General features: G+C 42.4%; 1 protein-coding gene across 1 annotated transcript; it reads left to right on the forward strand.

Moving 5' to 3' along the window:
* LOC141147432 (pancreatic secretory granule membrane major glycoprotein GP2-like) lies at window positions 1–26424 on the forward strand. Its single transcript, XM_073634668.1, has 4 exons — window positions 1–538; window positions 10457–10549; window positions 25185–25387; window positions 26281–26424. Exons 1-4 carry the CDS (start codon window positions 133–135, stop codon window positions 26422–26424), a joined length of 846 nt encoding a protein of 281 aa, XP_073490769.1. The 5' UTR covers window positions 1–132.
* Window positions 26425–26922: the final 498 nt, after the last annotated feature.

The following is a 26922-nucleotide window of genomic DNA, read 5'->3' on the forward strand; positions in this document are numbered from 1 at the left end:
TACCGATGTCATCCTGTAGCAAAGTGCATTTACTATTTTTATTGGTCTACCTGTGTGTGTCCTGATGGATACTACGGGAACGGGTTCCATTGTGAAATTGATGAGTGCCAGAGAGGTGTTTGTGGCTTTGGAATGGACTGTACCAAGTCCCGTGGCTCCTATTCCTGCTCTGATCCTTGTGTAAATCGCACTGTGCTCGATGAGCCCTGGAGAAGCACAGACAACACCCTAAACGTAACCCTTAAATATGATTTTTACAAGAATGGGTGGTATCAGTTTGTTGGTAGTGGAGGTGTTCGTATACCAGAATACTGTGTACCCAACTATAGATGTAATACAGACACCCCAGCATGGATGAATGGAACACATCCAGTGATCAGAGATGGCATTGTAGATCGCACTTCTTGTGCCCATTGGTCTGAAGACTGCTGCTACTGGACATCAACTATACAGGTTAAGGCGTGTCCACAGGGATACTATGTGTACAAATTAATCGGAACTCCAGGCTCCTTGTGGTACTCCTCATCTTATTGTACAGGTAAGTCATGAATTTCCTTTTCCTAGTCATTATACCTAATAAAGCGAAGTTCCAACTGTATACATTTTTTTTTTAAGATTAATATCTTTAGATTAGAACTCATATATATAACTCACGTTTTTATGACCTATCGCCGCTCGATTGCCGATTTGCAATCAAAAGATATCTTTTATTATTGTCTCCTGGTATTTTCCATTTTGCTTTTGGGCATGTGAAGCCCACCAGCACTATCTTCTGGGTTTCGGTGCTGCTGAGCGACCAGCATGCACGCACCCGTCCTCGCGCATGCGCAGTGTGGGTGTGGCTCGCAGAGCCGTCAACTTCTGACGTTGCCATCGCAATGGGCGGGGTCGTCGGAAGTGCCCGGCCCTGTTGTAATGGCAACATGTCGTCATCGCGCCACTTCCGGTTTCGGAATATCGCGGTCACAAGCGGCTGCCATCCACACTGAATTATGACACAAAACTCCCAGGAGACAGTGTGCCGCCGGATATGACGGACACATCCGCGGGTGGCAGAAACCAGAAACTAGATGGAAAACAGCAGTATCTGGATAAGGAGACAAAAAAAAATATTACAATGCTTTATCTATATGGTATAATAATCATTTAGAGAAAAAGTTCTAAAAGTGGATGGAACTCCACTTTAAGGTTTAAAAGAAGTATAGGAATAGTAAAAAAAACCAAAAAAACAATAATACTAACCTCACCAATCCCAGCTGCAGCTGTCTCCCACCAGCTCCTCCCCAAGAACTGAGCAATCAAGCACCGCCGATCACTCAGTTCTCCCTTCTGCTCTGAGCAGAGAGCTGTTACTGTCAGTCATTGATTCTCTGCTCTGCCCCTCCAATGCTCACTGGAGCACTGGGCTGTGGAGGGGGTGGGAGAGGGCGGCTCAGTTTCCCAGCGGCTTCCTGAGAGGCAACTGCTGGACCAGGCGTGTGGGTGGATCTTGACTGTAAAGTTGGGATCTTTCCTGAGTCTGGACTGATGAAGTGATGTCAGCTGATAGCAGGCTTCAGCCCTCTTTTGGCTGAAAATGGGTCACAGGAGTGCAGAATAAACTGCAATCCTGGGATCCATAGGAGAAGTACAACCAAAATAGCTTTCTTTGCTTTAACCACTTCAGCCCCGGATGGTTTTACCCCCCTTCCTGACCAGGCCATTTTTTGCAATACGGCACTGTGTTACTTTAACTGACAATTGCGCGGTCGTGCGGCGCTGTACCCAAACAAAACGTACGTCCTTTTTTCCCACAAATACAGATTTGGTGGTATTTGATCAGCTCTGCGGTTTTTATTTTTTGTGCTATAAAAAAATATATTTTTTACTTTCTGCTATAAAACATCCAATAAAAAAATGTAAAAAATTAAATTTCTTCATCAACTTAGGCCAATATGTATTCTGCTACATGTTTTTGGTAAAAAAAAATCCCAATAAGTGTATATTAATTGGTTTGCACTTTGTTATTGCATCTACAAACTATGGGCTATTTTTATGGACTTTTTTTCTTTTACTAGTAATGGCGGCGATCAGCGTTTTTTAGCGGGAATGCAACATTGCAGTGGGCAGATCAGACACTGAGCCTGGGTTCACATATGAGAACACATTGGCTCACAATTTTAGGCTGAAGTCTGACCTAAAATGGACCAAAAGACGCACAGCATTCCTGTGCAATTCACACCGGAGCTGCTGCAGAGATATGTGAACTGGCTCCATAGAGAGCTCCATAGAGGGCTCCATAGAGGGCTTTGTAGTGAGCTCCATAGAGAGCTCCATAGAGGGCTCCATAGAAGGCTCCATAGAGAGCTCCATAGAGAGCTCCATAGAGGGCTCCATAGTGATCTCCATAGAGAGCTCCATAGAGAGCTCCATAGAGGGCTCCATAGTGATCTCCATAGAGAGCTCCATAGGGGGCTCCATAGAGTGCTCCATAGTGAGCTCCATAGAGAGCTCCATGAAGGACTCCATAGAGAGCTCCATAGAGAGATCCATAGAGGGCTCCATAGAGGGCTCCATAGTGAGCTCCACAGAGAGCTCCATAGAGAGCTCCATAGAGAGCTCTATAGAGGGCTCCATAGAGAGCTCTATAGAGGGCTCCATAGAGTGCTCCATAGTGAGCTCCATAGAGAGCTCCATAAAGGGCTCCATAGAGAGCTCCATAGAGAGATCCATAGAGGGCTCCATAGAGGGCTCCATAGAGAGCTCCATAGAGAGCTCCATAGAGGGCTCGATAGAGGGCTCCATAGAGAGATCCATAGAGGGCTCCATAGAGGGCTCCATAGAGAGCTCGATAGAGGGCTCCATAGAGAGCTCCATAGAGGGCTCTATAGAGGGCTCCATAGAGAGCTCTGTAGAGAGCTCCATAGAGGGCTCCAGAGAGAGCTCCATAGAGAGCTCCATAGGGAGCCGGTCACAATCCCCTGCTATAGCTGAACCCAGCCTAACTGACACTTTTGACACTTTTTTGGGAACCAGTGACATTATTGCAGTGATCAGTGCTAAAAATATGCACTGTTACTGTACTAATTAGACTGTCAGGGAAGGGGTTACCATCAGGGGGCGATCAAAGAGTTAAGTGTGTCCCTAGGGGGTGCTTGCTAACTGTGTGGGGGATGGTCTGATTTTATGAAGACAGAGATCCGTGTTCCTGACTTGTTTACATAGGCTGATCACCGTTCTGCCTCGCTTGGGAACAATTGCGGGTGGCCGGCACCTCCTCCAATTAGAATACAGAACCCCAAACTTTATACCCTATTAAAAAATGGGAAAAACACCCTTTATACAATTTTATTCATACAGAGTTAGAAAAGATCTATACTGTATAACTCGGTATGAATATGTAGCAAGGTCCTGGGCCTCTTTAGGCCTAATAGTTACCTCCAGAGTTAGGGACAGCTGACATACTTCTGAGTAGAGTGGGTTACGAGGCATGGTGGGTGTAGTGCAAGATAAATTCATGGTCGCCAGACACTTCTTGAATGCAAAGAGATTTATTTTCTATTGAACAGAACTGTGGGAGAGAGGGTTTAGGGCCAGGATACCCTTAAGTAGTTTCACTGGTAATTAGCAGACTCGGAGACTTCTATAGGTAGACAGCCATGCAGGGGAAGGCACCCAGCCAGACACCACATCTGTATGTGTAGGAATGATGTCTTCTATGGCAACAATCTTATAAGTTTCTAACATAAGTTGTAATGGACTCCCTTACTTCCTCTACAATCACTTCTTGTAGATCTTCACTCTACTGAGCTCCCAGTCTCTCTCACTAGACTTGCTGATCCACTGCCACTGGATCTCTCCTACGCTCGTCCAACCTTCTCATTCAGTATCTTCATCAAGTGTCATCCATGCTTCCCTGCTGGGTCCCTAGCTTGGCTCTCCAGATACTCCTCAAGTGTCACCCCCCAAACATCTAGAAGAATACATATTTGCCTAAATTGATGAAGACATTTTTTTTTTTTACATTTTTTTATTGGAAATTTTTTATAGCACCTGGCCTGTTAGTGGGTCCTGAGGACAGGAGTTGAGAATCACTGCTCTAGCTTTGTTGGAATTCCCATTGACTTTCTGCGTTTCACCACAGAGGGCCTCTTAGCTCTGGAAGTGTTAGCAAACTTTTGAGTTTTCTCTTAGCTAACATTATTGTGAAATCAGGAATATGTGTGGAGAAATGTTGCCATTTAGTGTAAAGAAGTTCAAACTTCAAGAACTTTGCAGCAAACCCCATTGGAGTCTGGGGGGGGGGTCAATCTAGTTTTTCAATTCTGGCCATCTATAGGGCAAATAGACATTCTATTGCCAAACAGAAAGCATGGGAAGGTGGGCACTTCCATGAGTGGCATGCCTCAATGTCAAAATGAAAACTGCAAAAATAGAAGATACAGTAAAAAAAAGCCACAATATCTGTTGACACAGAATTGTTGGCTCTTCTGGACGGCTCCAATATGGCTGCTCTAAGCCCACCCATTTACGGAAAGAGGGCTGGTTTATGCATTCCTTCAAATGATTGGCTTATGCGACTCAGCTGAGCAAAAAATATATATGCAGTTATAATGAGTTGAAAGTTGAATTTAGAGGTATCTTGATATAGCGCGGTCTTACCCCGAAGGGTCCCGACGCGCTTGGCGGAGTCCCTGGAGAAACCCAGGGACTAGGGGGAAACAGAAACAGGAAAGCAGCATAAAAAATGCAACCAGAAAGGCTACGCAGGAAGGGCTTGTGTGAAGATCCAAGTCTTCAATTTCCTGCGAAAGACCAGGATGGTAGGGGCCTCCTGGAGCTCGGCAGGGAGGCTATTCCACAGCACGGCACCCTGGTGGGAGAAAGCTCGACCACCACGTCGGGTTTTCTTAGGCACAGAGATGTGGTGGAGATCTCTTCTGCTCGATCTAAGTGATCTGCCCAGAACTCGTTTGTGGAAACGTGAACAGAGGTAACTCGGAGCAAGGCTTCTCATGATTTTAAACATGATACAACCTGCTTTAAACAGAGTACGTTAAAACTGATAGCGGACCTGTGAACTTTACATCCAAAAGTTCCCAGTTTGCAAACTTTACAAATATCAAGGATTTTCTGAGAAACCATAGAAGCAATGAACCCAAACCTCATCCCTACTCCTGACAACAGCAGGTATCAGTGGTGTGCATGGGACACTAACTACCAACCTTTTCTTTGCAGACTTGGCTTTTGGTTAACAGTAAAAACTGTGACAAAGTCTCTTTCAATATAAAATGGGCCTTTTATTGACTCCTGAGGGTTAGAGGAGTCCCCTTAAACTTTGGTGAATCTGTATTCTTTAACCACTTGCCAACCAGCGGCCGTCATTATACTGCGGCAGGTCAGCATGATCCCGCAAGCCGTTGTAGCTATACGCCGGCTCCTTTAAGCGGGATAGCAGGCGCGTGCGAGCACATGCCTGCTGCATTGCGGGAGTGCCGATGCTCGTGGTCGGCAGTCACGATGACCGCCGGCCGCGCGCGATCACAGGCATGAGAGGCAGAACAGGGACGCGTGTGTGTGTGTGTGTGTGTATACACACAAATCCCTGTTCTGTGAGGAGAGGAGAGGCAGATTGTGAGTTCCTTGTAGCTAGGAATCACGATCTGTCATCTCTTATAGTCAGTCCCCTCCCCCTGCAGTTAGAATACACAGTCAGTGAGCACAGTTAACCCCTTGATCGCCCCCTAGTGTTAACCCCTTCCCTGCCAGTGACACTTACACAGTAATCACTGCATTTTTTTATAGCACTGATCGCTGTATAATTGTCAGTGGTCCCAAAAATGTGTCAAAAGTGTCCGATGTATCCGCCATAATGTTGCAGTCCCAATAAAAATCGCAGATCACCGCCATTACGTGTGAAAAAAATAATAATAATAAAAATGCCATAAATCTATCCCCTATTTTGTAGACGCGATAACTTTTGCGCAAACCAATCAATATACGCTTATTGCGATTTTCATTACCAAAAATATGTAGAAGAATACGTATCGGCCTAAACTGAGGAAAAAATTTGCTTTTTTAAAAAAAACTTTGAAATATTTATTTTAGCAAAATGTACAAAATATTGTGTTTTTTTTCAAAATAGTTGCTTTTTTTTTGTTTATAGCGCAAAAAATAAAAACCGCAGAGGTGATCGAATACAACCAAAAGAAACCTCTATTTGTGGGGGAAAAAAGGACATAAATTGTGTTTGGGTCGCACGACCGCGCAATTGTCAGTTAAAGGGACGCAGTGCCAAATCGCAAAAAATGGCCTGGTCATTGAGCAGCCAAATCTTCCGGGGCTGAAGTGGTTAAGAAATAAAGTGAGAGCTCCCAGCAAAGCTATTATTGTCCTATCAGCACAAAAATTGTGATCGCATTTTTTTTTTTTTTTGGACAAACATAACCACACACATCGATGGGGAACGTTATTTCTTCTCGTATATTAATCTCACCTGGGTGTGCGTCATGACAAAAATAAAGGCTCATTTCAATTAAATTTTAATGAGGATGTCATCACTGTTTCAATCAAGTTTGAAAAAGTCTTCCCATAATCCGTGATAATGAGACCAATGGAGGAGAACGGCTGTTTCATCATTTTTTGATTTGATAGTAGGTAAAAGGTAGACTTGATGGACTTCCTTGCATATAAGGTTAAAAAAAATTCCCAATTTGCAGATTCATCGGGTTTCCAAACCAATTCACTCATTCTACAATACATTCCATTGTTTTGTTTTTTTTTTTTATCTTTCAAAAGATTTTTATTTGGTATATATGAAGGTTACAGAATAGAATACAAAAAACAAATTTTGCTCTCTCCCTATAGAAGACAGGATTGGTATCCATACAATATCTGAATCAGAGTTATAATTATAACAAATAAACAATAGAAGCCTGCAGTGTGTAGTCATTATTCCTGGTGGAGGTAGCTTGTGACCATTACTACCCTATTTATTAGACATGTGCAATTCGTTTCGTTCCGAATAAATTCTTTAACGAATTTCGACAAATTCGTTAATTCGGATATATCCAAACTACCAAAAACCCTTTTAACAAATTTTTCAGAATATTCGTAAATTTGATTATTCGAAAATTTGTAAATTCGTACATTCATAAATTTGAACATTCGTAAATTCTTAAATTCGTACATTCGTAAATTCGTACATTTGTACATTTGTAAATTCTTAAATTCGTACATTCGTAAATTCGTACATTTGTACATTTGTAAATTCTTAAATTCGTACATTCGTAAATTCGTACATTTGTACATTTGTAAATTCTTAAATTCGTACATTCGTAAATTCGTACATTTGTACATTTGTAAATTCTTAAATTCGTACATTCGTAAATTCGTACATTTGTACATTTGTAAATTCTTAAATTCGTACATTCGTACATTCGTAAATTCGGACATTTGCACATTCGTAAATTCTTAAATTCGTACATTCATAAATTTGAACATTCGTAAATTCTTAAATTCGTACATTCGTAAATTCGTACATTTGTACATTTGGAAATTCTTAAATTCGCACATTCGTAAATTCGTACATTTGCACATTCGTAAATTCTTAAATTCGTACATTCGTAAATTCTTAAAATTTGGAAATATAGAAATCTGAATTAATAATTACCTAAAAATAACTTAACTATTACTAACTATTAAATTATAGGTATTGTAATTTCCTTTCAAATTTGGCTGTTAGTGAACGTAATGAATACAAATTTATCTCAAGTTAAGAATTATTCGAAATAACGAATGCCGTATCTAAACTAATGGAACGTAATGAATTAATGAATAATGAATGAATTAATAATAATGCATAACAATAATAATAAAAAAAAACTTTTTATTATTATTATTTTTTCCATTCCATTTGTTTAAAAGCGGCATTCGTTATTTTGGATAATTCGTAACTTCAGATAAATTTTTATTCGTTACGTTCACTAACAGCCAAATTTGAAAGGAATTTACAATACCTAATCTAATAGTTAGCTACTATTTAGAATTTCCAAATTTCCTGAATTTTCTAATTTAGGAATGTACGAATGTACGAATTTACGAATTTACGAATATACAAATTTTCTAATTTAGGAATGTACGAATTTATGAATTTACTAACTTACAAATTTCCGAATTTATGAATGTACAAATGTACGAATTTACAAATTTACGAGTGACCCGAAAAATGTAAAAAAAAAAACAGAAAAAAACAATGAAATGAAAATGAAAACAAACACATTTTTTTGGCAGTGCACATGTCTACTATTTACCCTTATGGGGTCTAACTGTAAAAAGGACATATAGAAGTGGAGAATACGTTTCATATCATTAATACGTAGGAAGGGAATAACCTGTATACATGAAGCAATTGGTTTACTTTAACATTCTTAATAGAGAGGAAAGAGTTTATCATTAACCAAGAGTGTTGATAACATTCTTTCAGTAGTTTTAGAGGCTTTAGGGTGGGTAATCCAGTTGAGCCAGTGTCTCTTGAAATGATTTAGGTTATAGTTTTTTCAGGCTAACATTAATTTGTAATGTGCTTGTATAGTGCCTTGAAAAAGTATTCATACCCCTTGAAATTTCCCACATTTTGTCATGTTACAACCAAAAATGTAAATGTATTTTATTGGGATTTTGTGTGATAGACCAACACAAAGTGGCACATAATTGTGAAGTGGAAGGAAAATGATAAATGATACAAATAAATATGTGGAAAGTGTGGGGGGGCATTTGTATTCAGCCCCCTTTACTCTGATACCCCTAACTAAAATCTAGTGGAACCAATTGCCTTCAGAAGTCACCTAATTAGTAAATAGAGTCCACCTGTGTGTCATTTAATCTCAGTATAAATACACCTGTTCTGTGAAGCCCTCAGAGGTTTGTTAGAGAACCTTAGTGAACAAACAGCATCAAGAAGGCCAAGGAACACACCAGACAGGTCAGGGATATAGTTGTGGAGAAGTATAAAGCAGGATTAGGTTATAAAAAAAATATATCCCAAGATTTGAACATCTCACGGAGCTCTCTTCAATCCATCATCCGAACATGGAAAGAGTATGGCACAACTGCAACCCTACCAAGACATGGCCGTCCACCTAAACTGACTGGCCGGGCAAGGAGAGCATTCATCAGAGAAGAGCCAAGAGGTCCATGGTAACTCTGGGGGAGCTGCAGAGATCCACAGCTCAGGTGGGAGAATCTGTCCACAGGACAACTATTAGTCGTGTTCTCCACAAATCTGCCCTTTATGGAAGAGTGACAAGAAGAAAGACATTGGTGAAAGAAAGTCATAAGAAGTCCTGTTTGCGGTTTGCGAGAAGCTTTTTTTTCTTGGCCTAAATGCAAAACGCTATGTGTGGGGGAAAACTAACACCGCACATCACCCTGAACACACCATCCCCACTGTGAAACATGGTGGTGGCAGCATCATGTGGTGGGGATGCTTTTCTTCAGCAGGGACAGGGAAGCTGGTCAGAGTTGATGGGAAGATGGATAGAGCCAAATACAGGACAATCTTAGAAGAAAACCTGTTAGAGTCCGCAAAAGACTTGAGACTGGGGGGAGGTTCACCTTCCAGCAGGACAATGACCCGAAACATACAGCCAGAGCTACAATGGAATGGTTTAGATCAAAGCATATTCATGTGTTAGAATGGCCCAGTCACAGTCCAGACCTAAATCACATTGAGAATCTGTGGTAACACTTGAAAATTGCTGTTCACAGATGCTCTCCATCCAATCTAACAGAGCTTGAGATATTTTGCAAAGAAGAATGGGCAAAAATGTCCTCTCTAGATGTGCAAATCTGGTAGAGACATCCCCAAAAAGACTTGCAGCTGTAATTACAGAGAAAGGGGGTTCTACAAAGTATTGACTCAGGGGGGCGCCATACAAATGCCCCCCCCCCACACACTTTTCACATATTTATTTGTATAATTTAGCATTTTTCTTCCACTTCACAATTTTGTACCACTTTGTGTTGGTCTATCACACAAAATCTCAATAAAATAAATTTACATTTTAGGTTGTAACATGACAAAATGTGGGAAAATTTTAAGGGGTATGAATACTTTTTTAAGGCACTGTATATATAGTCTTGTAATAACTTCAGCAAGATTAGGGGCTTCGATTGATTTCCACAATTTGGTTATTGTAAGTCTTGCGGCTATGAGGGTATTATTAGCCACTATTGTGTTGTATTGTGGTGGGAAGCGTCTAAGTTAATACTTAGAAGGGCCGTAGCTGGAGCGAGTTTGAGTAGGTTACCTGTTCGAGAGGCAATCAATGTTGATATGGAATTCTAAAAGCTAGATAGATTCTTACAGCTCCATAAACATTCCACATTTCTCAGTGTGTCTTCATTACATTATCTGATTTATGAAAGTCCCCCAGAAGTTTGATTGGTCCTCATAAGTATCCTATTTTCTCTTTAGATCCTTCAACACAAACGTGTAAAGCGGATGAGGAATGGCAGCTGAGGAACAATCGATCTGGATGTTTTTGCAAAGATCCATATAACGTTACCGGTATGTGTGCAAGAACTGAAGGAGTCACTCCAGATTTTCTCACTAGTTTATAGATGAAGTCATCTAGCATTGCAAATATTATCTACAAACCATTTAAAGTTTAACCCCAAACAAATCATTTTATTTTAGTGTTGGAAGGACCCAATTCACAAAAATTTCATTTGAGGTTTTATTTTTTATTTTGGCAGTTTGTGACATCACTGGGGGGTTGAGATGAGAGAACTTCTGAAACATGACACATGTCTAATTTTACTATATTTTCAATCCTCTTAAATTCAGAATTTCTAAACCAGTCTTAAAAAAAGGTTGTATTACACGGCAGTACATGATTAAAAATGATGCAGAATGTTTTGGGAAGCTCCTGTAGGTACCAAAGTCAAGTCAAAACCCAACCAGATCAATATGAAAATGTGCGATCGCGCTGCCTCAATAACAAATAGACATGTGCAATTTGTTTCGTTCTTAATTTGTTTTTTTAACAAATCCCGTTTTACAAATGTTTCTGAATTTTTGCAAATTTGAATATTTGAAAATTTGTAAATTCAAAAATTTGCAAAATTCGGAAACGCGTAAATGCTGAAAATCTAAAATTTGTAAATTTTAAAATCCAAAAATCGGAAAACTGCTTTATTGGAGGCTGTTCTTTTCTGTTTGTATGACCTGCTTGTGAGCTGTGTGGAGATATTTTGGAGCGGGGAACCCTATTGCTCTTAAAGCAACCTGAACACCAATGTTTGATCCATCAGATAGATTTGCCTACATGCTTAGTTGACCCTTCTGGGGTCTATAATGAAGGGGATCTTGCACTTCACCTGGTGAAAGGAGCAAATTGTCGAACCGAACTACAGTGGTGTTTTTTCTGTGATGCGCTTCATTGAATAGACTTTCTCCATTGCACAATTCATAAGAAGATTTATTATTAATGTTGAATTTAAGTGGACTTTTTTTGCACTATTTATTTATATGCATGTTTACAGATATATTATTCACTGGGACTTTATATACTGTATATGAAATGTCTATATTTTTAGCTACGGTATCTATTGTCACGTTTCAGTCAATACCTTACTTTGTTATTGAGGCAGCGCGATCACACTTTTCATATTGATCTACTGTGGATGTGGGAACATATTTAGTGATTTCAGCAGCTGTACACTAGTTTATACCAGTAGGTGGCAGCCCGCTACAACCTTATTTACATCTTTTTTATAAAACCCAACCTGAGCCACTTTTTCCAGGGGTGCTAGGATACAAAAGAGGATGGGGGTGTGGCTTGGAAAGCAGCCGGGATGATGCGCACTAAAGGAGCTCTGCGAACGACACTCAGTGAGGATTCACAGTCAGTGGCCGAGGAGCCACGTAGGGGCTTAATCGCTCTAATAAACCCCTCACATATGCGGACATGTCCGGATTTGCAGCTGACATTAAGTCCACATTTTCAGCCACCATTACGGACCTATAGTCCAACTTATTAGTCCTTACTGAAAAAATGGTGACAGTGGAGGCCACAGGCAAGCTCAGGGACAAAGCCCTGCATAGACTGGAGAAAGTTGCAGATTCCCATGCCACACAATTCATAGAAATGAACTGTCATTTTGAGGACTTAGATAACAGGGGGAGGAGGAATAATATTCGGGTGAGGGGAATACCAGAGACGGTTGATCCTGACCAAATTGTCCCTGCACTGCAAAGAGTATTCAATAGCCTGCTAGAAAGACAGAAAGATGCAGATATTGAATTTGTGAAAGCCCACCGAGCCCTCAGAGCCAGGGGCCCAGACACAGCACCTCCTAGAGACATTATTTGCTGCCTGCAGAGCTACCCACTCAAGGAGGATATCATGAGAAGGGCCCTCAGAAACTATCACATTGTTTTTAATGGAGCGCGCATTATGCTCTTTCAAGACCTTTCTCAAATGACTTTACGAAACTGCAGAGCTCTGCGCCCCCTCCTGGACAAACTCAGGTAATGTGACGTATGCTACACGTGGCGTTTCCCATTCAGTCTGGTGGTGTCTCTTGCAGGGAAACAACATATTCTATGCTCACCATCTGACCTGCTGGAATTTTGTGACAGCCGGGGCATAGAACTGATAGAACTCCTGGAGTGGTACCAGGAATTTGCGCTACCACCACCCACCAGAAGCCCCCCTGCCTCCCCCTCCTCCACGCCAGAGAAACAGCATCTGAAGCGGATGAAACATGGCCGCGGTAGCAGTCAACACATGGGAACTCCGAACCAACGTCCTACCCTGTCCAGATCACAGGCAGTTGAGTAAAATACCACACTTACAATCCTGAAACCTAACACATTAACATCCATTGCTGAACTTTGAACCCGGTACCCACAACTTCTGGGAGATGTCCCACGTCACATTTAGTTCCAATAGACTAACTTCACAGGAGGACCTTAGCCTTATGGCTTCCACCCAATTATGGGAAATTCTAACCTGCCCAACCTGGAATCTTATACAAGGTTGGTTTTGAGGTGACTGACACAGCCTTACTCTAAACTGCAGGGGCATTCTAGGCTGGGTACCCTCACACCATGCATCCATTGACTGTGATTATACCCCAAGTGGGTTGGGGCACAGCTCTGGCTGGGTCCTCTCTCACCATTAGAACTTGAACACAGGAATTTTACCCGGATTATGAGTATATCCTGATGCATGTGACAACTGCATAGTAACTTGTAGACACTCAGAAATCGCAGTCCAGGCGGACACCTCCAGTGGGAACATCATAAATCCCTCACGGACTTGCGGGAAAGGTTTAGGCTCTTCAGGATAACTACTCCATTCTCTTTATAGGGTTGACTCAAGTTGACAATAAGTTGTCATTCCTTTTTTTTTTCATGCCTACAATTTTAGGCTGTCGTTCTTTTTTCTCCTCATTTGATTTTTGATTGTATTTTTTTTTTCTTAACGTCCTACTTTTTCACCATTGTTGTGGTTGTGTTTAGGCATAAAATACAGTAAAACCAGTAGTGTTTATACCACCCCGGTGGCGACCTCCCACGTACCCACAAAGTGTACTTGGGCTGGGATTTCTAGACCCAGGTGCACTACATTTATACTTTAGAAATTGTGATATATTTTCTAAAGTTCGCTTTATCTTATTGTTCCTCCAGTTACATAGGATTCACTCTCTATCCCTGAATCCTCCTTTCATCAATCTTCTTCCTCCTCTCTTTTTCTTTCTGTACCTGTGCTCTCCTGCAATATCTCTGCCTGGTCTATTGCGAAGTGAAATACCCACCAAGTAATTCAGATTTATCTTGCAGAGTGTAAACGGAGCACTTTTTTCCCGAATCCCAGCAATGGCCTACTCGTCACTTGGGAAGACACCCCCGGTGATCTCACATAATACTAGGGGATTGAACATCCCAGAGAAGCGTGTGTCCCTACTTCGGGAGTTGAAGAAAGGTAGGCCACAGTTTGTTTTTCTGCAAGAAACTCACTTCAGGACAAACCAAATCCCTAAACTCACAAACACATTCTTCACTGCAGCCCACCATGCAACAAATGATGTGGCAAAGACTAAAGGGGTATCCATCTTAATTAGCAAAGAAGCCCCCTTCACGCTTACAGACAGGCTAGTGGACCCAGAGGGACGATATGTGTTTCTTAAAGAAAGTTATAGAGACAGGACATTGACGTTAGCAAATGTTTATTTTCCCAATTCAGCCCAGGTAACTTTCTGCCAGAAGGTCATACGCGAACTCAAGGGCTTCTCATCGGTCCTAATTATGGGAGGGGATTTTAATATCCCACTGGACCCCACAGTTGACTCCTCCACCAGAAATCCTGTATCGCATACAGAGCACTTAAAAAAATTTAAACAACTCTTAAACTCCCTGCAGTTAGTTGACACCTGACGGTTCCTACACCCTGAGTCCAGAGACTTTACATTCCATTCGATCCCACATAACCAACATTCGCGCATCGATCACCTATACATATCCCAAAGGGATATGCAGATAGTGACAGGGGCCCACATAGGGATCCAATCGCTCTCGGATCATGCGCCCATATCACTGGAGGCAGATCTCTGCACACCTAGGACAGGGTCAAATACTTGGAGATTAAATACTTCCCTGTTGACGGATCCTGAACTGCTCCCTCGCATCCGGACAGCAATTTCCGATTACTTTAAAATCAACACTAGCCCCGACATGGACCCTATGATGATATGGGAGGCACATAAATGCACGATAAGGGGGGAATTGATTAAAATGGGCGTCCAGCGAAAAAAGACTTGAGAACAGGAAATTAACAGACTGACCGAAAAAATACGCCAGCTAGAAACCACCCACAAACACTCTTTAGCAACACAGTCTGCTTAAGAGCTTTTGCAAGCCCGGAAAGGCTTACAACAAATATTTGAGACTCAGGCTAAGAGATCGTTGTTTTTAAAAAAAAAAGTATACTGCGAGTTAGGAGTCAAAACGGGTAGACTATTGGCCAGGGCATTAAAAGACACTAATTCCACCAACAACATTACAGGCATTAGATCACAGAATGGAACGTTAGCGGTAACCTCAGAGGCCATAGCAGCCCATTTTCTCTATAATCTGCCACACCAACACAAACCCCCCATGATTCCAAATGAGAGAGGGCAGGGAATACAGGACTATCTAAACAAAAGCGGACTTCCCCAGCTGGCGGAAACTGAGGTGTCTCTTTTAGAGGATCAGATATCTCTGGCAGAGATTCAGTTAGCAATTAAGGGTCTTAAGCCAGGAAAGAGCCCTGGACCGGTTGGCTACACATCCGCCTATTATAAAACATTTAGCAACATATTATCAACTCCTCTAATGGGGGCTCTGAATTCTCTCTCTTCACCCAGACAGGTGCCGCCTGACTTTCTGTCAGCGCATATAGCACTAATACCTAAAGTTGACAAAGACACTACTGACTGCTCAAATTACAGACCCATCTCTTTGTTAAATCTAGACCTCAAGCTCCTAGCAAAAATCATATCTAATAGACTACAACCTCTTCTTTCCTCCTTGGTAGGCCTGGAACAGGTTGGGTTTATGCCGGGCAGAGAGGCAAGAGATAACATCATAAAGGCTTTACTTTTGACACACGAGGCACATGCCCGAGGTTTCGGGGGCCTTCTCCTGTCCATGGACATGGAGAAGGCCTTCGACAGGGTCGCTTGGGACTACATGTTGGCTACCTGTTGTCATGTGGGCCTGGGACCACATATGATGACCTGGATAGCGGCCTTCTATCAAAACCCCTCCGCAAGGCTGAAAATAAATGGTACCCTGTCCAACAAAGTCACAATCTCCAATGGGACCAGGCAGGGCAGCCCCCTGTCACCACTATTATTCATCTTATCCCTAGAGCCATTCATTAGAGGGGTTAACAAAAATCAATCTATTACAGGCTTTGAGGTGGCCAATAGAATATACAAGACAGCAGCATACGCTGATGAGCTTTTGTTCTTTCTAACTAAACCACATGCTACAATCACAAACTTAATCAAAGAATTTGCTCATTTTGGTTACATTTCTAACCTCAAAATTAACTATAATAAGTCTGAGGCTATGAATGTCACGCTGACGGAGGACACGCTAAATAGAACAATAGAGAATTGTCCATTTCCTTGGGTCACAACGACCCTTAAATATTTAGGGATTAAATTGACCCCTAAACTGACGACTACCTATGACCAAAACTTCCCTCAAATGTTACAAAACATCTCTACTGACTTACGGAATTGGAACTCCAAATACTTTTTGTGGTTTGGAAGAGCCGCTATCCTTAACCGGTTCAATACAGGGCAATTTCACCCCCTTCCTTCCCAGGCCAATTTTTAGTTTTCAGCGCTGTCGCACTTTAAACGTCAATTGCGCGGTTGTGCGACGTTGTACCCAAAAAAAATTGACGTCCTTTCTTCACCACAAATAGAGCTTTTTTTTGGTGGTATTTGATCGCCTCTGCAGTTTTTATTTTTTGCGCTATAAACAAAAGAAGAGCGACAATTTTGAAAAAAACACAATATTTTTTACTTTTTGCTATAATAAATATCCCAATTTTTTTTTTTAAAAACACATTTTTTCCTCAGTTTTGGCCGATACGTATTCTTCTACATATTTTTGTTTAAAAAAATCGCAATAAGCGTATATTGATTGGTTTGCGCAAAAGTTATAGCGTCTACAAAATATGGGATAGATTTATGGCATTTTTTAAAAAAAAAAATTTTTTTATTTTTTTAGCGGCGATCGCGATTTTTTTTGGTGACTGCGACATTATGGCGGACACATCGGACACTTTTGACACATTTTTGGGACCAATCACATTTATACAGCGATCAATGCTATAAAATTGCATTGATTACTGTGTAAATGTGACAGGCAGTGAAGGGGTTAACCACTAGGGGGCGGGGAGGGGTTAATGTGTTTCCTAGGGAGTGATTACTAACTGTAGGGGGAGGGGACGCACTAGGGGAGGAGACCGATCTGTGTTCCTCCGTTCTGGGAACACAGATCGCTCTCCTCAGAGCTGACAGACTGTGGATCTGTGTGTTTACACACACAGATCCACATGCCAGCCCGGTTAACGGGCAATCGCGGGTGCCCGGCGGACATCGCGGCCGCCGGGCACACGCACCGGGTCCCGAGGAACGCGGCGGGCGCGCGCGCGCGCTCCCGGCGGCGCGCGCGCGCCCCCTAGACGCCCGGGAATCCCAGGACGTCATATGACGTCCACCCAGGATGGGAGATCCCATCTGGGGACGTCATATGACTATGGGCGGGTAGGGAAGTGGTTAAAATGACTATCCTTCCACGACTACTGTACCTCCTAAGATCGCTCCCTATCAGAATCCCACAGAACTTCTTTACAAAACTACAATCTCTACTACTACGATTCCTTTGGGGTCACAAAAGACCCAGAATCAAATTTGCCCTCTTAACTAGGCCTAAAGACCTTGGAGGCATGGTACTCCCACACTTCCAAAATTACTATAGGGCCGCCCACCTCACGAGAGTGATTGACTGGCACTGCCATAGTGGTTCCAAGGACTGGGTCATTTTAGAAAAGTCATTGAACCACCATTCTTTGAAATTCTCCCCATGGATATCTTGGAACTGCCAGTACCAATCAATGAAAAGCCACCCACTAACAGGAGCCACTATGAGTGTGTTCCAGACGGTGACCAAGAAGTCTGACCCAACATCACAATTAAGCCCGTTAACCCCACTACATAACAAACCTGGATTTGTTCCAGGGATGGTTAATAGGACTTTTCAGTCTCCAGATCCCAAGAAACAGTTCACGGCAGGGGCTTGCTTTTGTAACAATAGAGTTAAAAACTACACTGAGCTGAAAGATGACAATAACCTCCCAAATCTACCCTTCTGGGCCTACCTCCAAATTCGTAGCTAATTCACAGATACGGCTAAAGGACCCTTCTTTCAAAGAACACTGACTGAACTAGAAACGGCATGTCATAAGGGTGACAACTTTAGTAAGGCGACCTCGACCATATATACTTGGCTTCAATATTCTAAAACTTCACACGAAGATAGATTTAGAAGGGAATGGTCCAGTGCTTTACAAATGGACATTACGGACAATCAATGGTCCACGGCCTGTTCTGTCTCACACAAGTGCTCTATAAGCACCAAAACGCAAGAGACGGCTTACAAACTCTTGACACAGTGGTATGCCATGGAACACAAACTCAAAACTTGGTTCCCTGAGGTATCAGACAAATGTTGGAGATGTGGGGAGGAGATTGGTACTCTCCTACACATTTGGTGGCAATGCCCGGCACTTAACACTTTCTGGACCACAGTGAGAGACACCATACGGCAAATCACGGAGACGAGAATTAGGCTAGACGCAGCTTGCTGTCTGCTTCATATCTTCAATTTCCCATATAAAAGATACAAAAAATCTTTAACTAAGCATTTATTGAACGCCATTAAGGCCTTGATACCGCTATGCTGGAAAAGCACACAGGCTCCCTCTGTACGGGACTGGCTGCAGAAAGTCTCAGAGGTTTGCCAAATGGAAGACACTCTAGCACAATCATCTGACACTATTGAAAGATACCATACTACATGGTCCCCCTGGCTCCATTTTAAGGTTTCAACAGAGTATGATCGACTGATAAACGGATAAAGCCCGCTTGAACATAGGTGCCTCTCGCCCTTCCCTAAGTTTTCTCTCACAAATAGCAATGAGCAGGGAGAAAGCCCTTATCACCTTGCAGGTACTCTTCCTAAACCCCCCCTTCTGTTTTCACCCCTACTTTTTTCTACTCTATTCTACTGTAAGTTTATTTATATGAGCAATCAAAGTTAAGTGACCAGCTGCGCTTGTTGTCTTGTATGCTACTTTACTCTTAGATTCTCAGTTGGCTATTATTGAACAAACCCTCATCTGGATCTCGTATGCTACATGCTCTAACCTAGTGAGGGATATTGCTGTTATAAGTGGATCATATGATATTGTTAACATGGTAAAAATTTGCTTCATCACTGTTCACATGACAATACGTGTACGTGTACAATTTTGTTTTTAAAACAAGGCTTTGATTGTTAATTTGTAAGTGCCTTTAATAAACCTTTTTATGAAAAAAAAAAAAAGATACAAAAGAGGTGCCTGGTGGGGCTGGTAGTCAAGCTAAGAAAATAGTCCAACCTGGTAGGACTGGGGAACAAGATAAGAAGGAGTTGTACCTGGTGGGACTGGCAGTCAATCTAAGGAAAACTGGAGCCTGTTATCACTGGCAGTTAAAATAAGGAAGGATGCAACCTAGTGGGGTTGGAAGTCAGTCTAAAGGAACCTAGCAACCTTGCGGGACTGGCAGGTAATCTAAGGAAGGGTGAAACCTGGTAGGACTGACAGTCTAAGGAAGGAAGGGACCTGGTGGTTCTGGAAGTGGTTTAATGAAGGGTGATTATGGATACAGCATACAGGCTCCTGAAAAAAAAATCCTGAAAAATATGAGCATTTACAGTATTCTCTTTTTCATAAAGGTGAATTTATTCTTTAAAACATTAACATTACATCAGGATCCCCATCAGAGTTTCACGCATGCGCAGTGTATATAAATTGGAATGCGCGTGCGTCGGACGTATGATCTGTGAGTGGAGGAAGTACTGATTGTGAGAATGAAGGTAACATTTTAACTTGGGGCATCAGTGGCCTATACTGCTTCTAGATTGAGGCCTATATTGTAATAAGATTATGAGAGTTTAGCCTGAGTTTATGAGCCAGTTTATCGATAGGTAGAGGGAGCTGCCCAGTTTGTGGCAAGTCAAACAAATTTTATATCATAACAGACCAGCTAGGAAGGCAATGCTGGAGAAACTGTTGGAATCTGTGAAGACGGAGGTCCCTAATGCAGACAGCGATTTTTTGGACAGGAAAATTGGTAGCTTGAGGAGCACATACAAGAAGGAGCGTAATAAGGTCCTGGCATCCCAGAGGTCAGGAGCAGCAGCAGAAGATGTGTATGTACCCAGTCTGTGGTACTACAACAAAATGCATTTTCTGGAAGACCAGACTGAAGTGAGGTCATCACATTCCACACTTCCTTCCCCCCCAGCTGAGGCTTCCGAGGACCAGCCTGGGCCTTCCATCCAAGAAGAAGTGGAGGAGCCCAGCTTGAGGCAGGTATAGTATTTTTCTACATATTTCTTGTCCTAAAATTAATTATGTTAACTAGATGTTATTATGGATAAAAAATTAATGATTGAGAAAAATGTGTTTTACATATCAATCGACAGTAGTGGCCAAAAAGGTTTGGGGCAAGAATGAAAAATGCTGGTGTCAGAATGATAGTCTTTTCTATTTATTAACATTCAATTTGCAACAGTCATGAGCTGAAAATTGTGTGTGATTGATGAAGCAAACAATAAAACTATGTCCCTTTTTTTTATACACAGGACAGCCTCAGCCAGGATGAGGGTCTGGAATATGGCAGCCAGGAGGTGGCAGGGGGAAAGTGGCAGCCAGGAGGTGGCAGGGGGAAGTGGCAGCCAGGAGGTGGCCGGGCCCAGTGGACTGACCCAATCCCAGGTCCCTCCCCTCCAATTTCCACCCAAAAGGCCCAGGAAGGGGAGTAACGTGAAGGAGGCAGCACTTGCCCTCATTCAGGATGCTCATGCGACCCTGAGAGACCCCCCCCAGCATTCAAGAGGGCTATGCCTGAATAGTAGCAGTGAAAATGCAGGAAATTGAGGAGGGCCAACGCCTCATCTGTGAGAACATCATTTTCCAGACCCTAAATAAGGGGTTGAGTGGCCAACTGACAGAAAATACACACCTTTCTGAGTTTGTCCATCCTCCTCCTCCTCCACCTCCTGCCACAACTCGACGAACAAAGCTACAGCATGCAGGAAAGCATGCAAGTAAGACAAGAGAGTGATGGCCTGGGTTCAGTCTGGTCTGACAAAAGATGCAGGCTGTGGTATTACCACAGCCTGGGGACATATACAGTATGTGACCTGCTGCTGTTCCTGATCTCTCGGAGTCCAGGACCAGATTGTGCTCACTATTGTATGGACTCCTCAGGCTACCAATTTTCTTTTTCAAATAGTTGATGTCTGCCCTGTGGTCCAAAGGCTTCGCAAATTTCTGCAGTTTCTCCAGCATTGCCTTCCCTCTTTCTTTTGTTATGACCCAGAATAAATGGTAATTTTGTTTTCAGAAAATACTTGCCTATGTGTTTTTATGAAAAAAGGACAGTTTGTTTGTGAGTAGTCAGGTACATTTCAAAAATATAAGGTCAAATTAACAAGGGACACCAACCTCCTTGAGGTTAAAAAATACAAGATGATAATGTTGTTGTGGTAACTTGACACACAAAAAAAAATTATGGAGATCACTAGAAAATAATTTGAAAATAATCAAAAAAATAGGAGATCTTGATTTAACCACTTGACAACTGGGCACTTAAACCCCCTTAATAACCAGACCAATTTTCAGCTTTTGGTGCTCTCACATTTTGAATGACAATTACTCAGTCATGCAACACTGTATCTTTATGAAATTTTTGTCCTTTTTTTCACACAAATAGAGCTTTCTTTTTGTGGTATTTAATCACTGCTGGGTTCTTTATTTTTTGCGCCGTAAAAGAAAAAAGACCGAAAAATCTGTAAAAAAATACATTTTTCTTCATTTCTGTTATAATATTTTGCAAATTAGTAATTTTTCTTCATATATTTTGGCCAAAATTTATACCGCTACATATCTTTGGTAAAAATAACCCAAATCGGTGGATATTATTTGGTCTTTTTGAAAGTTATAGAGTTCAAAAGCTATGGTGCGAATATCTGAAAATTGATCACACCTGAAGTACTGACGGCCTATCTCATTTCTTGAGACCCTAACATGCCAGAAAAGTACAAATACCCCCCAAATGACCCCTTTTTGGAAAGAAGACATTCCAAAGTAATAGGAAGTAATAGAAAGATGCATGGTGAGTTTTTTGAAGTTGTCATTTTTTCCCACAATTCTTTGCAAAATCAAGGTTTTTTTTTTACTTTTTTTTTTTTTCCACAAAATTGTCATATTAGCAGGGTATTTCTCACAGACCGCATATGCATACCACAAATTACACCCCAAACAAATTACAACCACATTCTGCTATTACTCCTGAGTACGGCGATACCACATGTGTGAGACTTTTACACAGCGTGGCCACATACAGAGGCCCAACATGCAGGGGAGCACCTTCAGGCGTTCTGGAGCACCCAGGCCAATTCTGACATTTCTCTCCTACATGTAAAAATCATCATTTATTAGCTAGAAAATTACTTAGAACCCCAAAACATTATATATGTTTTTTTATCAAAGACCCTAGAGAATACAATGGCGGTCGTTGCAACTTTGCGCTTGCGCACCAATTTTTTTAACGCGTTTTTTTGGAAAAAAAACTGTTTTGTGCTTTACAAAAACCAAAACAGTAAAGTTAGCCCAATGTTTTTGCATAATGTGAAAGATGAAGTTACGCCGAGTAAATAGATACCCAACATGTCACCTTTCAAAATTGCACGCGCTTGTGGAATGGCACCAAACTTTGCTACTCAAAAATCCCCATAGGCGACGCTTTAAAATTTTTTACTGGTTACATGTTTTGAGTTACAGAGGAGGTCTAGGGCCAAAATTATTGCTCTCGCTCTACCGATCGCAGCGATACCTCACATGTGTGGTTTGAACACCGTTTTCATATGTGGGAGGGACTTACGTATGCGTTCGCTTCTGCACAGGGACAGGGGCGCTTTAAAAATTTTTTTTTTTTTTTATTCATTTTACTTTATTTATTTTAGTTTGATGCTTTTTTCCCAAAAAAAAAAATTTTGACCACTTTTATTCCTATTACAAGGAATATAAACATCCTTGTAATAGGAATATGGCATGACAGGTCCTCTTTACAGTGAGATATGGGGGTCAATAAGACCCCACATCTCACCTCTAGGCTGGGAAGCCTGAAATTTAAAAAAAAAAAAAAAAAAGATCCTGGCTTCGATCGTAGCGGTGAGTCAGTAGAAGCACCGCAAGGCGGCAGGAAGGGGGGGCGTCCCCTCTCGCCTCCCGTAAGAACGATCAAGCAGTGGAACAGCCGCTATGATCATTCTCATGGTGTAGGGAATCGCCGGCTGAAAAAGCTGATATCTGAATGATGCCTGTAGCTGCACCCATCATTCAGATATCTCCGCACAAAGTCAAAGACGTTGTATGACGGCCGGCGGGCGGGAAGTGGTTAAAACGTTTTTTTTTTTTTAACACAAAGTTGTCCATTTATACAATATTTCTACCACATAACATGTACATACCAAAAATGACACCCCAAAATAGATTCTCCTGCTCCTCCTGAGTACGGCGATACCACATGTGTGAGACTTCCACAGCCTGGCCACATACAGAGGCCGAGTACAGCTGAGCATGGCTCAGCATGGCAGGGTATGGCGGGGTATTGCGGAGTATGGCGGGGTATTGCAGAGTATGGCGGGGTATTGCGGAGTATGGCGGGGTATGGCGGGGTATTGCGGAGTATGGCGGAGTATGGCGGAGTATGGCGGGGGTATGGCGGGGTATGGCGGAGTATGGTGGGGTATTGCAGAGTATGGCGGAGGTATGGCGGGGTATGGCGGGGTATGGCGTGGTATTGCGGGGTATGGCGGAGTATGGCGGGGTATGGCGGAGTATGGCGGGGTATGGCGGAGTATGGCGGGGGTATGGCGGGGGTATGGCGGGGTATGGCGGGGTATGGCAGAGTATGGCGGGGTATTGCGGAGTATGGCGGGGTATGGCGGGGGGCATTGCAGAGTATGGCGGGGGCATTGCAGAGTATTGTGGGGGCATTGCAGAGTATTGCACAGCATTGCAGAGTATTGTGGGGGTATTGCAGAGTATTGTGGGGGCATTGCAGAGTATTGCACAGCATTGCAGAGTATTGTGGGGGCATTGCAGAGTATTGCACAGCATTGCAGAGTATTGTGGGGGCATTGCAGAGTATTGCACAGCATTGCAGAGTATTGTGGGGGCATTGCAGAGTATTGCACAGCATTGCAGAGTATTGTGGGGGTATTGCAGAGTATTGTGGGGGTATTGCAGAGTATTGTGGGGGTATTGCAGAGTATTGTGGGGGTATTGCAGAGTATTGTGGGGGTATTGCAGAGTATTGTGGGGGTATTGCAGAGTATTGTGGGGTATTGCAGAGTATTGTGGGGGTATTGCAGAGTATTGCACAGCATTGCATAGTAGTGAGAAATGGCTGAGCATGGATGGATGGATGGATGTCTCTGTGGAGCGCTGTGGGCACTACACATACAGCCCACAGCGCTGCAGACATCCATCCATCCCCCTCCCCGCTCACAGTGTACCGATCGGTATCTCCATTACGAACGCTAGTTTTACCAGACCGAGCACTTCTGTCTCGTACTCGATTCTGAGCATGCATTTTTTTTTGCACGTCGGAATTGCATACAGATGATCAGAATTTCCGACGGAAAAATAGAGAACCTGCTCTCAATCTTTTGCTGGCGGAAATTCCGCCAGCAAAAGTCTGAAGGAGCGTACACACGGTTGCAATTTCAGACCAAAATCTCACATCGAACTTTTGATGGCGGAATTTCCGATCATGTGTATGGGGCATTAGGCTCGGTTCACACTGCTGTGATCAGATTTTGATCCAACTTTCAGTGCAAATATGTAATGCAACTTGGATGTGGTTTGCATATTTTATGAGGTCAAAATCATGTTAGAATCACAATAAAGTAGTACAGGAACCTTTTTCAATTTGTGTCATGTTAAGTTCCATTGGTGTGAACATGCACAATTGAAAATAATGTGATTTCCATTGTCATGCGATTCTGTGCAACTGAAGTCTCATCTGAAATCACACTAATGTGAACAATGCCTTAAAGTAAATGGAAATCCAACCATTAAAACCTCATCTACTGTAAGCCTTAACGTGTATCATGTAAGGATCCAAACTCATTGCAAAAGCCGTTTTTAGTCTTTCCAGCTCCTCCTACATTACCCAAAAGCCCCCTTTTCTATTTAATTCCATTATCCTGGAAACCCTTCATGTTGGCTGTCATTTTGGAATATGTAATGGGGGCCCCTGAAAGCTAATAACATATATTCTTGTTCCATTGAAAGCTTTGTCACAGGTTGTTCCTGAGAAGACCTGCGGATTGTTTGAGATGACAGCCGCCTTCCATAAATGTCAGTTTAATGATCTGAGCATTTACTTCGACAAGAGTCATGTGACAGATAATGCCTGCTATGGCTTCCAGGATGACCCCGTCACAAATACCTTCACAATCCAGGCTCCTCTAAAAATCGGAAGTTGTGGAGTCCAGGTAAGTGTTCTCTAATAATTTTCCAGTCATTTTAAAAACAAAATGGACACAATTTGTGATGAGATATCCAGTGTCCATATTTCTCCTCCAACCAACACACCGAGTCCAACATCACACTCAATACTTTCCTCTTTCAACCCTGTTACCATTCAGGAAGTTGCCAAACTCCCTTCCGAGGCCCACCTCACCACCTGTCCCCTGGACTCTGTCCCCTCACAATTACTACGACCACACTTCCTGCTCAATCCTAAACTCTCTAACCCACATCTTCAACCTCTCCCTCTCCTCTGGCACCTTTCCCTCTCCACTCAAACATGCACTGGTTACCCCCACGATTAAAAAACCCTCACTGAACCCCACCTGTTTGAATAGCCTAAAGGAGTTGTAAAGGCAAAGTGTGTATTCTATGCATTAAGATAAAAAAGCCTTCTGTGTGTAGCATCCTCCCCAGCAGCCCCTAATACTTACCTGAGCCCTATTTCTATCCAGTGATGTCCACGATTGTCTAAGCCAACCGGAACACTTCTTCTGATGCAGCTGAGGCACAGAAGTAGCGCCATTGGCTCCCGCGGCTGTCAATTAAAGTCAGTCAGCCATTAAGGGGTAAAAGGGGGGTGGGGCCAGGTCGGGGCTCCGTGTCTGAATGGATACACGGATCTCTGACTTGGCTCGGGTGCCCCCATAGAAAGCTGCTGGCTGAGGGGGCACTCGATAGGAGGGGAGGGAGGGAGCAGCAAAGAGGGACCCGAGAAGAGGAGGATCGTGACTGCTCTGTGCAAAACCAACTGCACAGAGGAGGTAAGTATAACATGTTTGTTATTTAAAAAAACAAAAAAAAACAAGACTTTACAATCACTTTGAGACCCATCTCCCTGCTCCTATTTGCCTTCAAGGTTCTTGAATGCCTTGTCTACAACCGTATGAGTTGCTACCTCACCGACAACAACCTTTTCTACAGATTCCCTACAGCCCGGCTTCCACCCACAATATTCCACAGAAACATCCCTACTGAAACTCACCAAGGACCTACTTACTAAAACCAATGGCCACCATGAGGAACCCTGGTGCCTGTTCTGTCTCTAAACCATATATTATTTTTCTTTGCTTTATACTTTCTTCAGGTCTTTCCCTTTTCTCTCTACTTCTCCAAGTTCTCATTGCTTTGGTATTTGTCCTTTTTATTTCTGAAAGTTTTTTGTTTTGGGACATTTCTCTGGGTTTCTTGTGATGAACCCACTGGAATTACGGTAATAGCTCCTGTTGGGGGGGGGGATAACCTATTTTTTATCAATAGAACCGGTATTGTACTTTCTTCTTGCTACTATGATCCCTTTATCCATGAAGTTGGACCCAAGACAGATACCGGTATCTTTGCTATTAGTATTGTGATCTATGCACTTGCCAACTTCTTGTTTGATTTATCAGTTCATGCTTCAATGACGTTAATTTTGATGCAATGTCCTTTTTCTGTAATCATATCTGGTTATTGCAAATAAAAATTATTGAAAGAAAACCAATGGCCATTACGCCATACT

Source organism: Aquarana catesbeiana, linkage group LG06 (assembly GCF_042186555.1).
Source record: "Aquarana catesbeiana isolate 2022-GZ linkage group LG06, ASM4218655v1, whole genome shotgun sequence".
Lineage (NCBI taxonomy): Eukaryota > Metazoa > Chordata > Amphibia > Anura > Ranidae > Aquarana > Aquarana catesbeiana.

Bases quoted from the DNA above. Each gene is read 5' to 3' on its own strand.
- LOC141147432 (XM_073634668.1), top strand. From the start codon at position 133: ATGGACTGTACCAAGTCCCGTGGCTCCTATTCCTGCTCTGATCCTTGT. The intron at 10,550-25,184 runs GTATGTGTGCAA...TTCCATTGAAAG, and splicing joins AGATCCATATAACGTTACCG to CTTTGTCACAGGTTGTTCCT. The intron at 25,388-26,280 runs GTAAGTGTTCTC...TTTGCCTTCAAG, and splicing joins TCGGAAGTTGTGGAGTCCAG to GTTCTTGAATGCCTTGTCTA.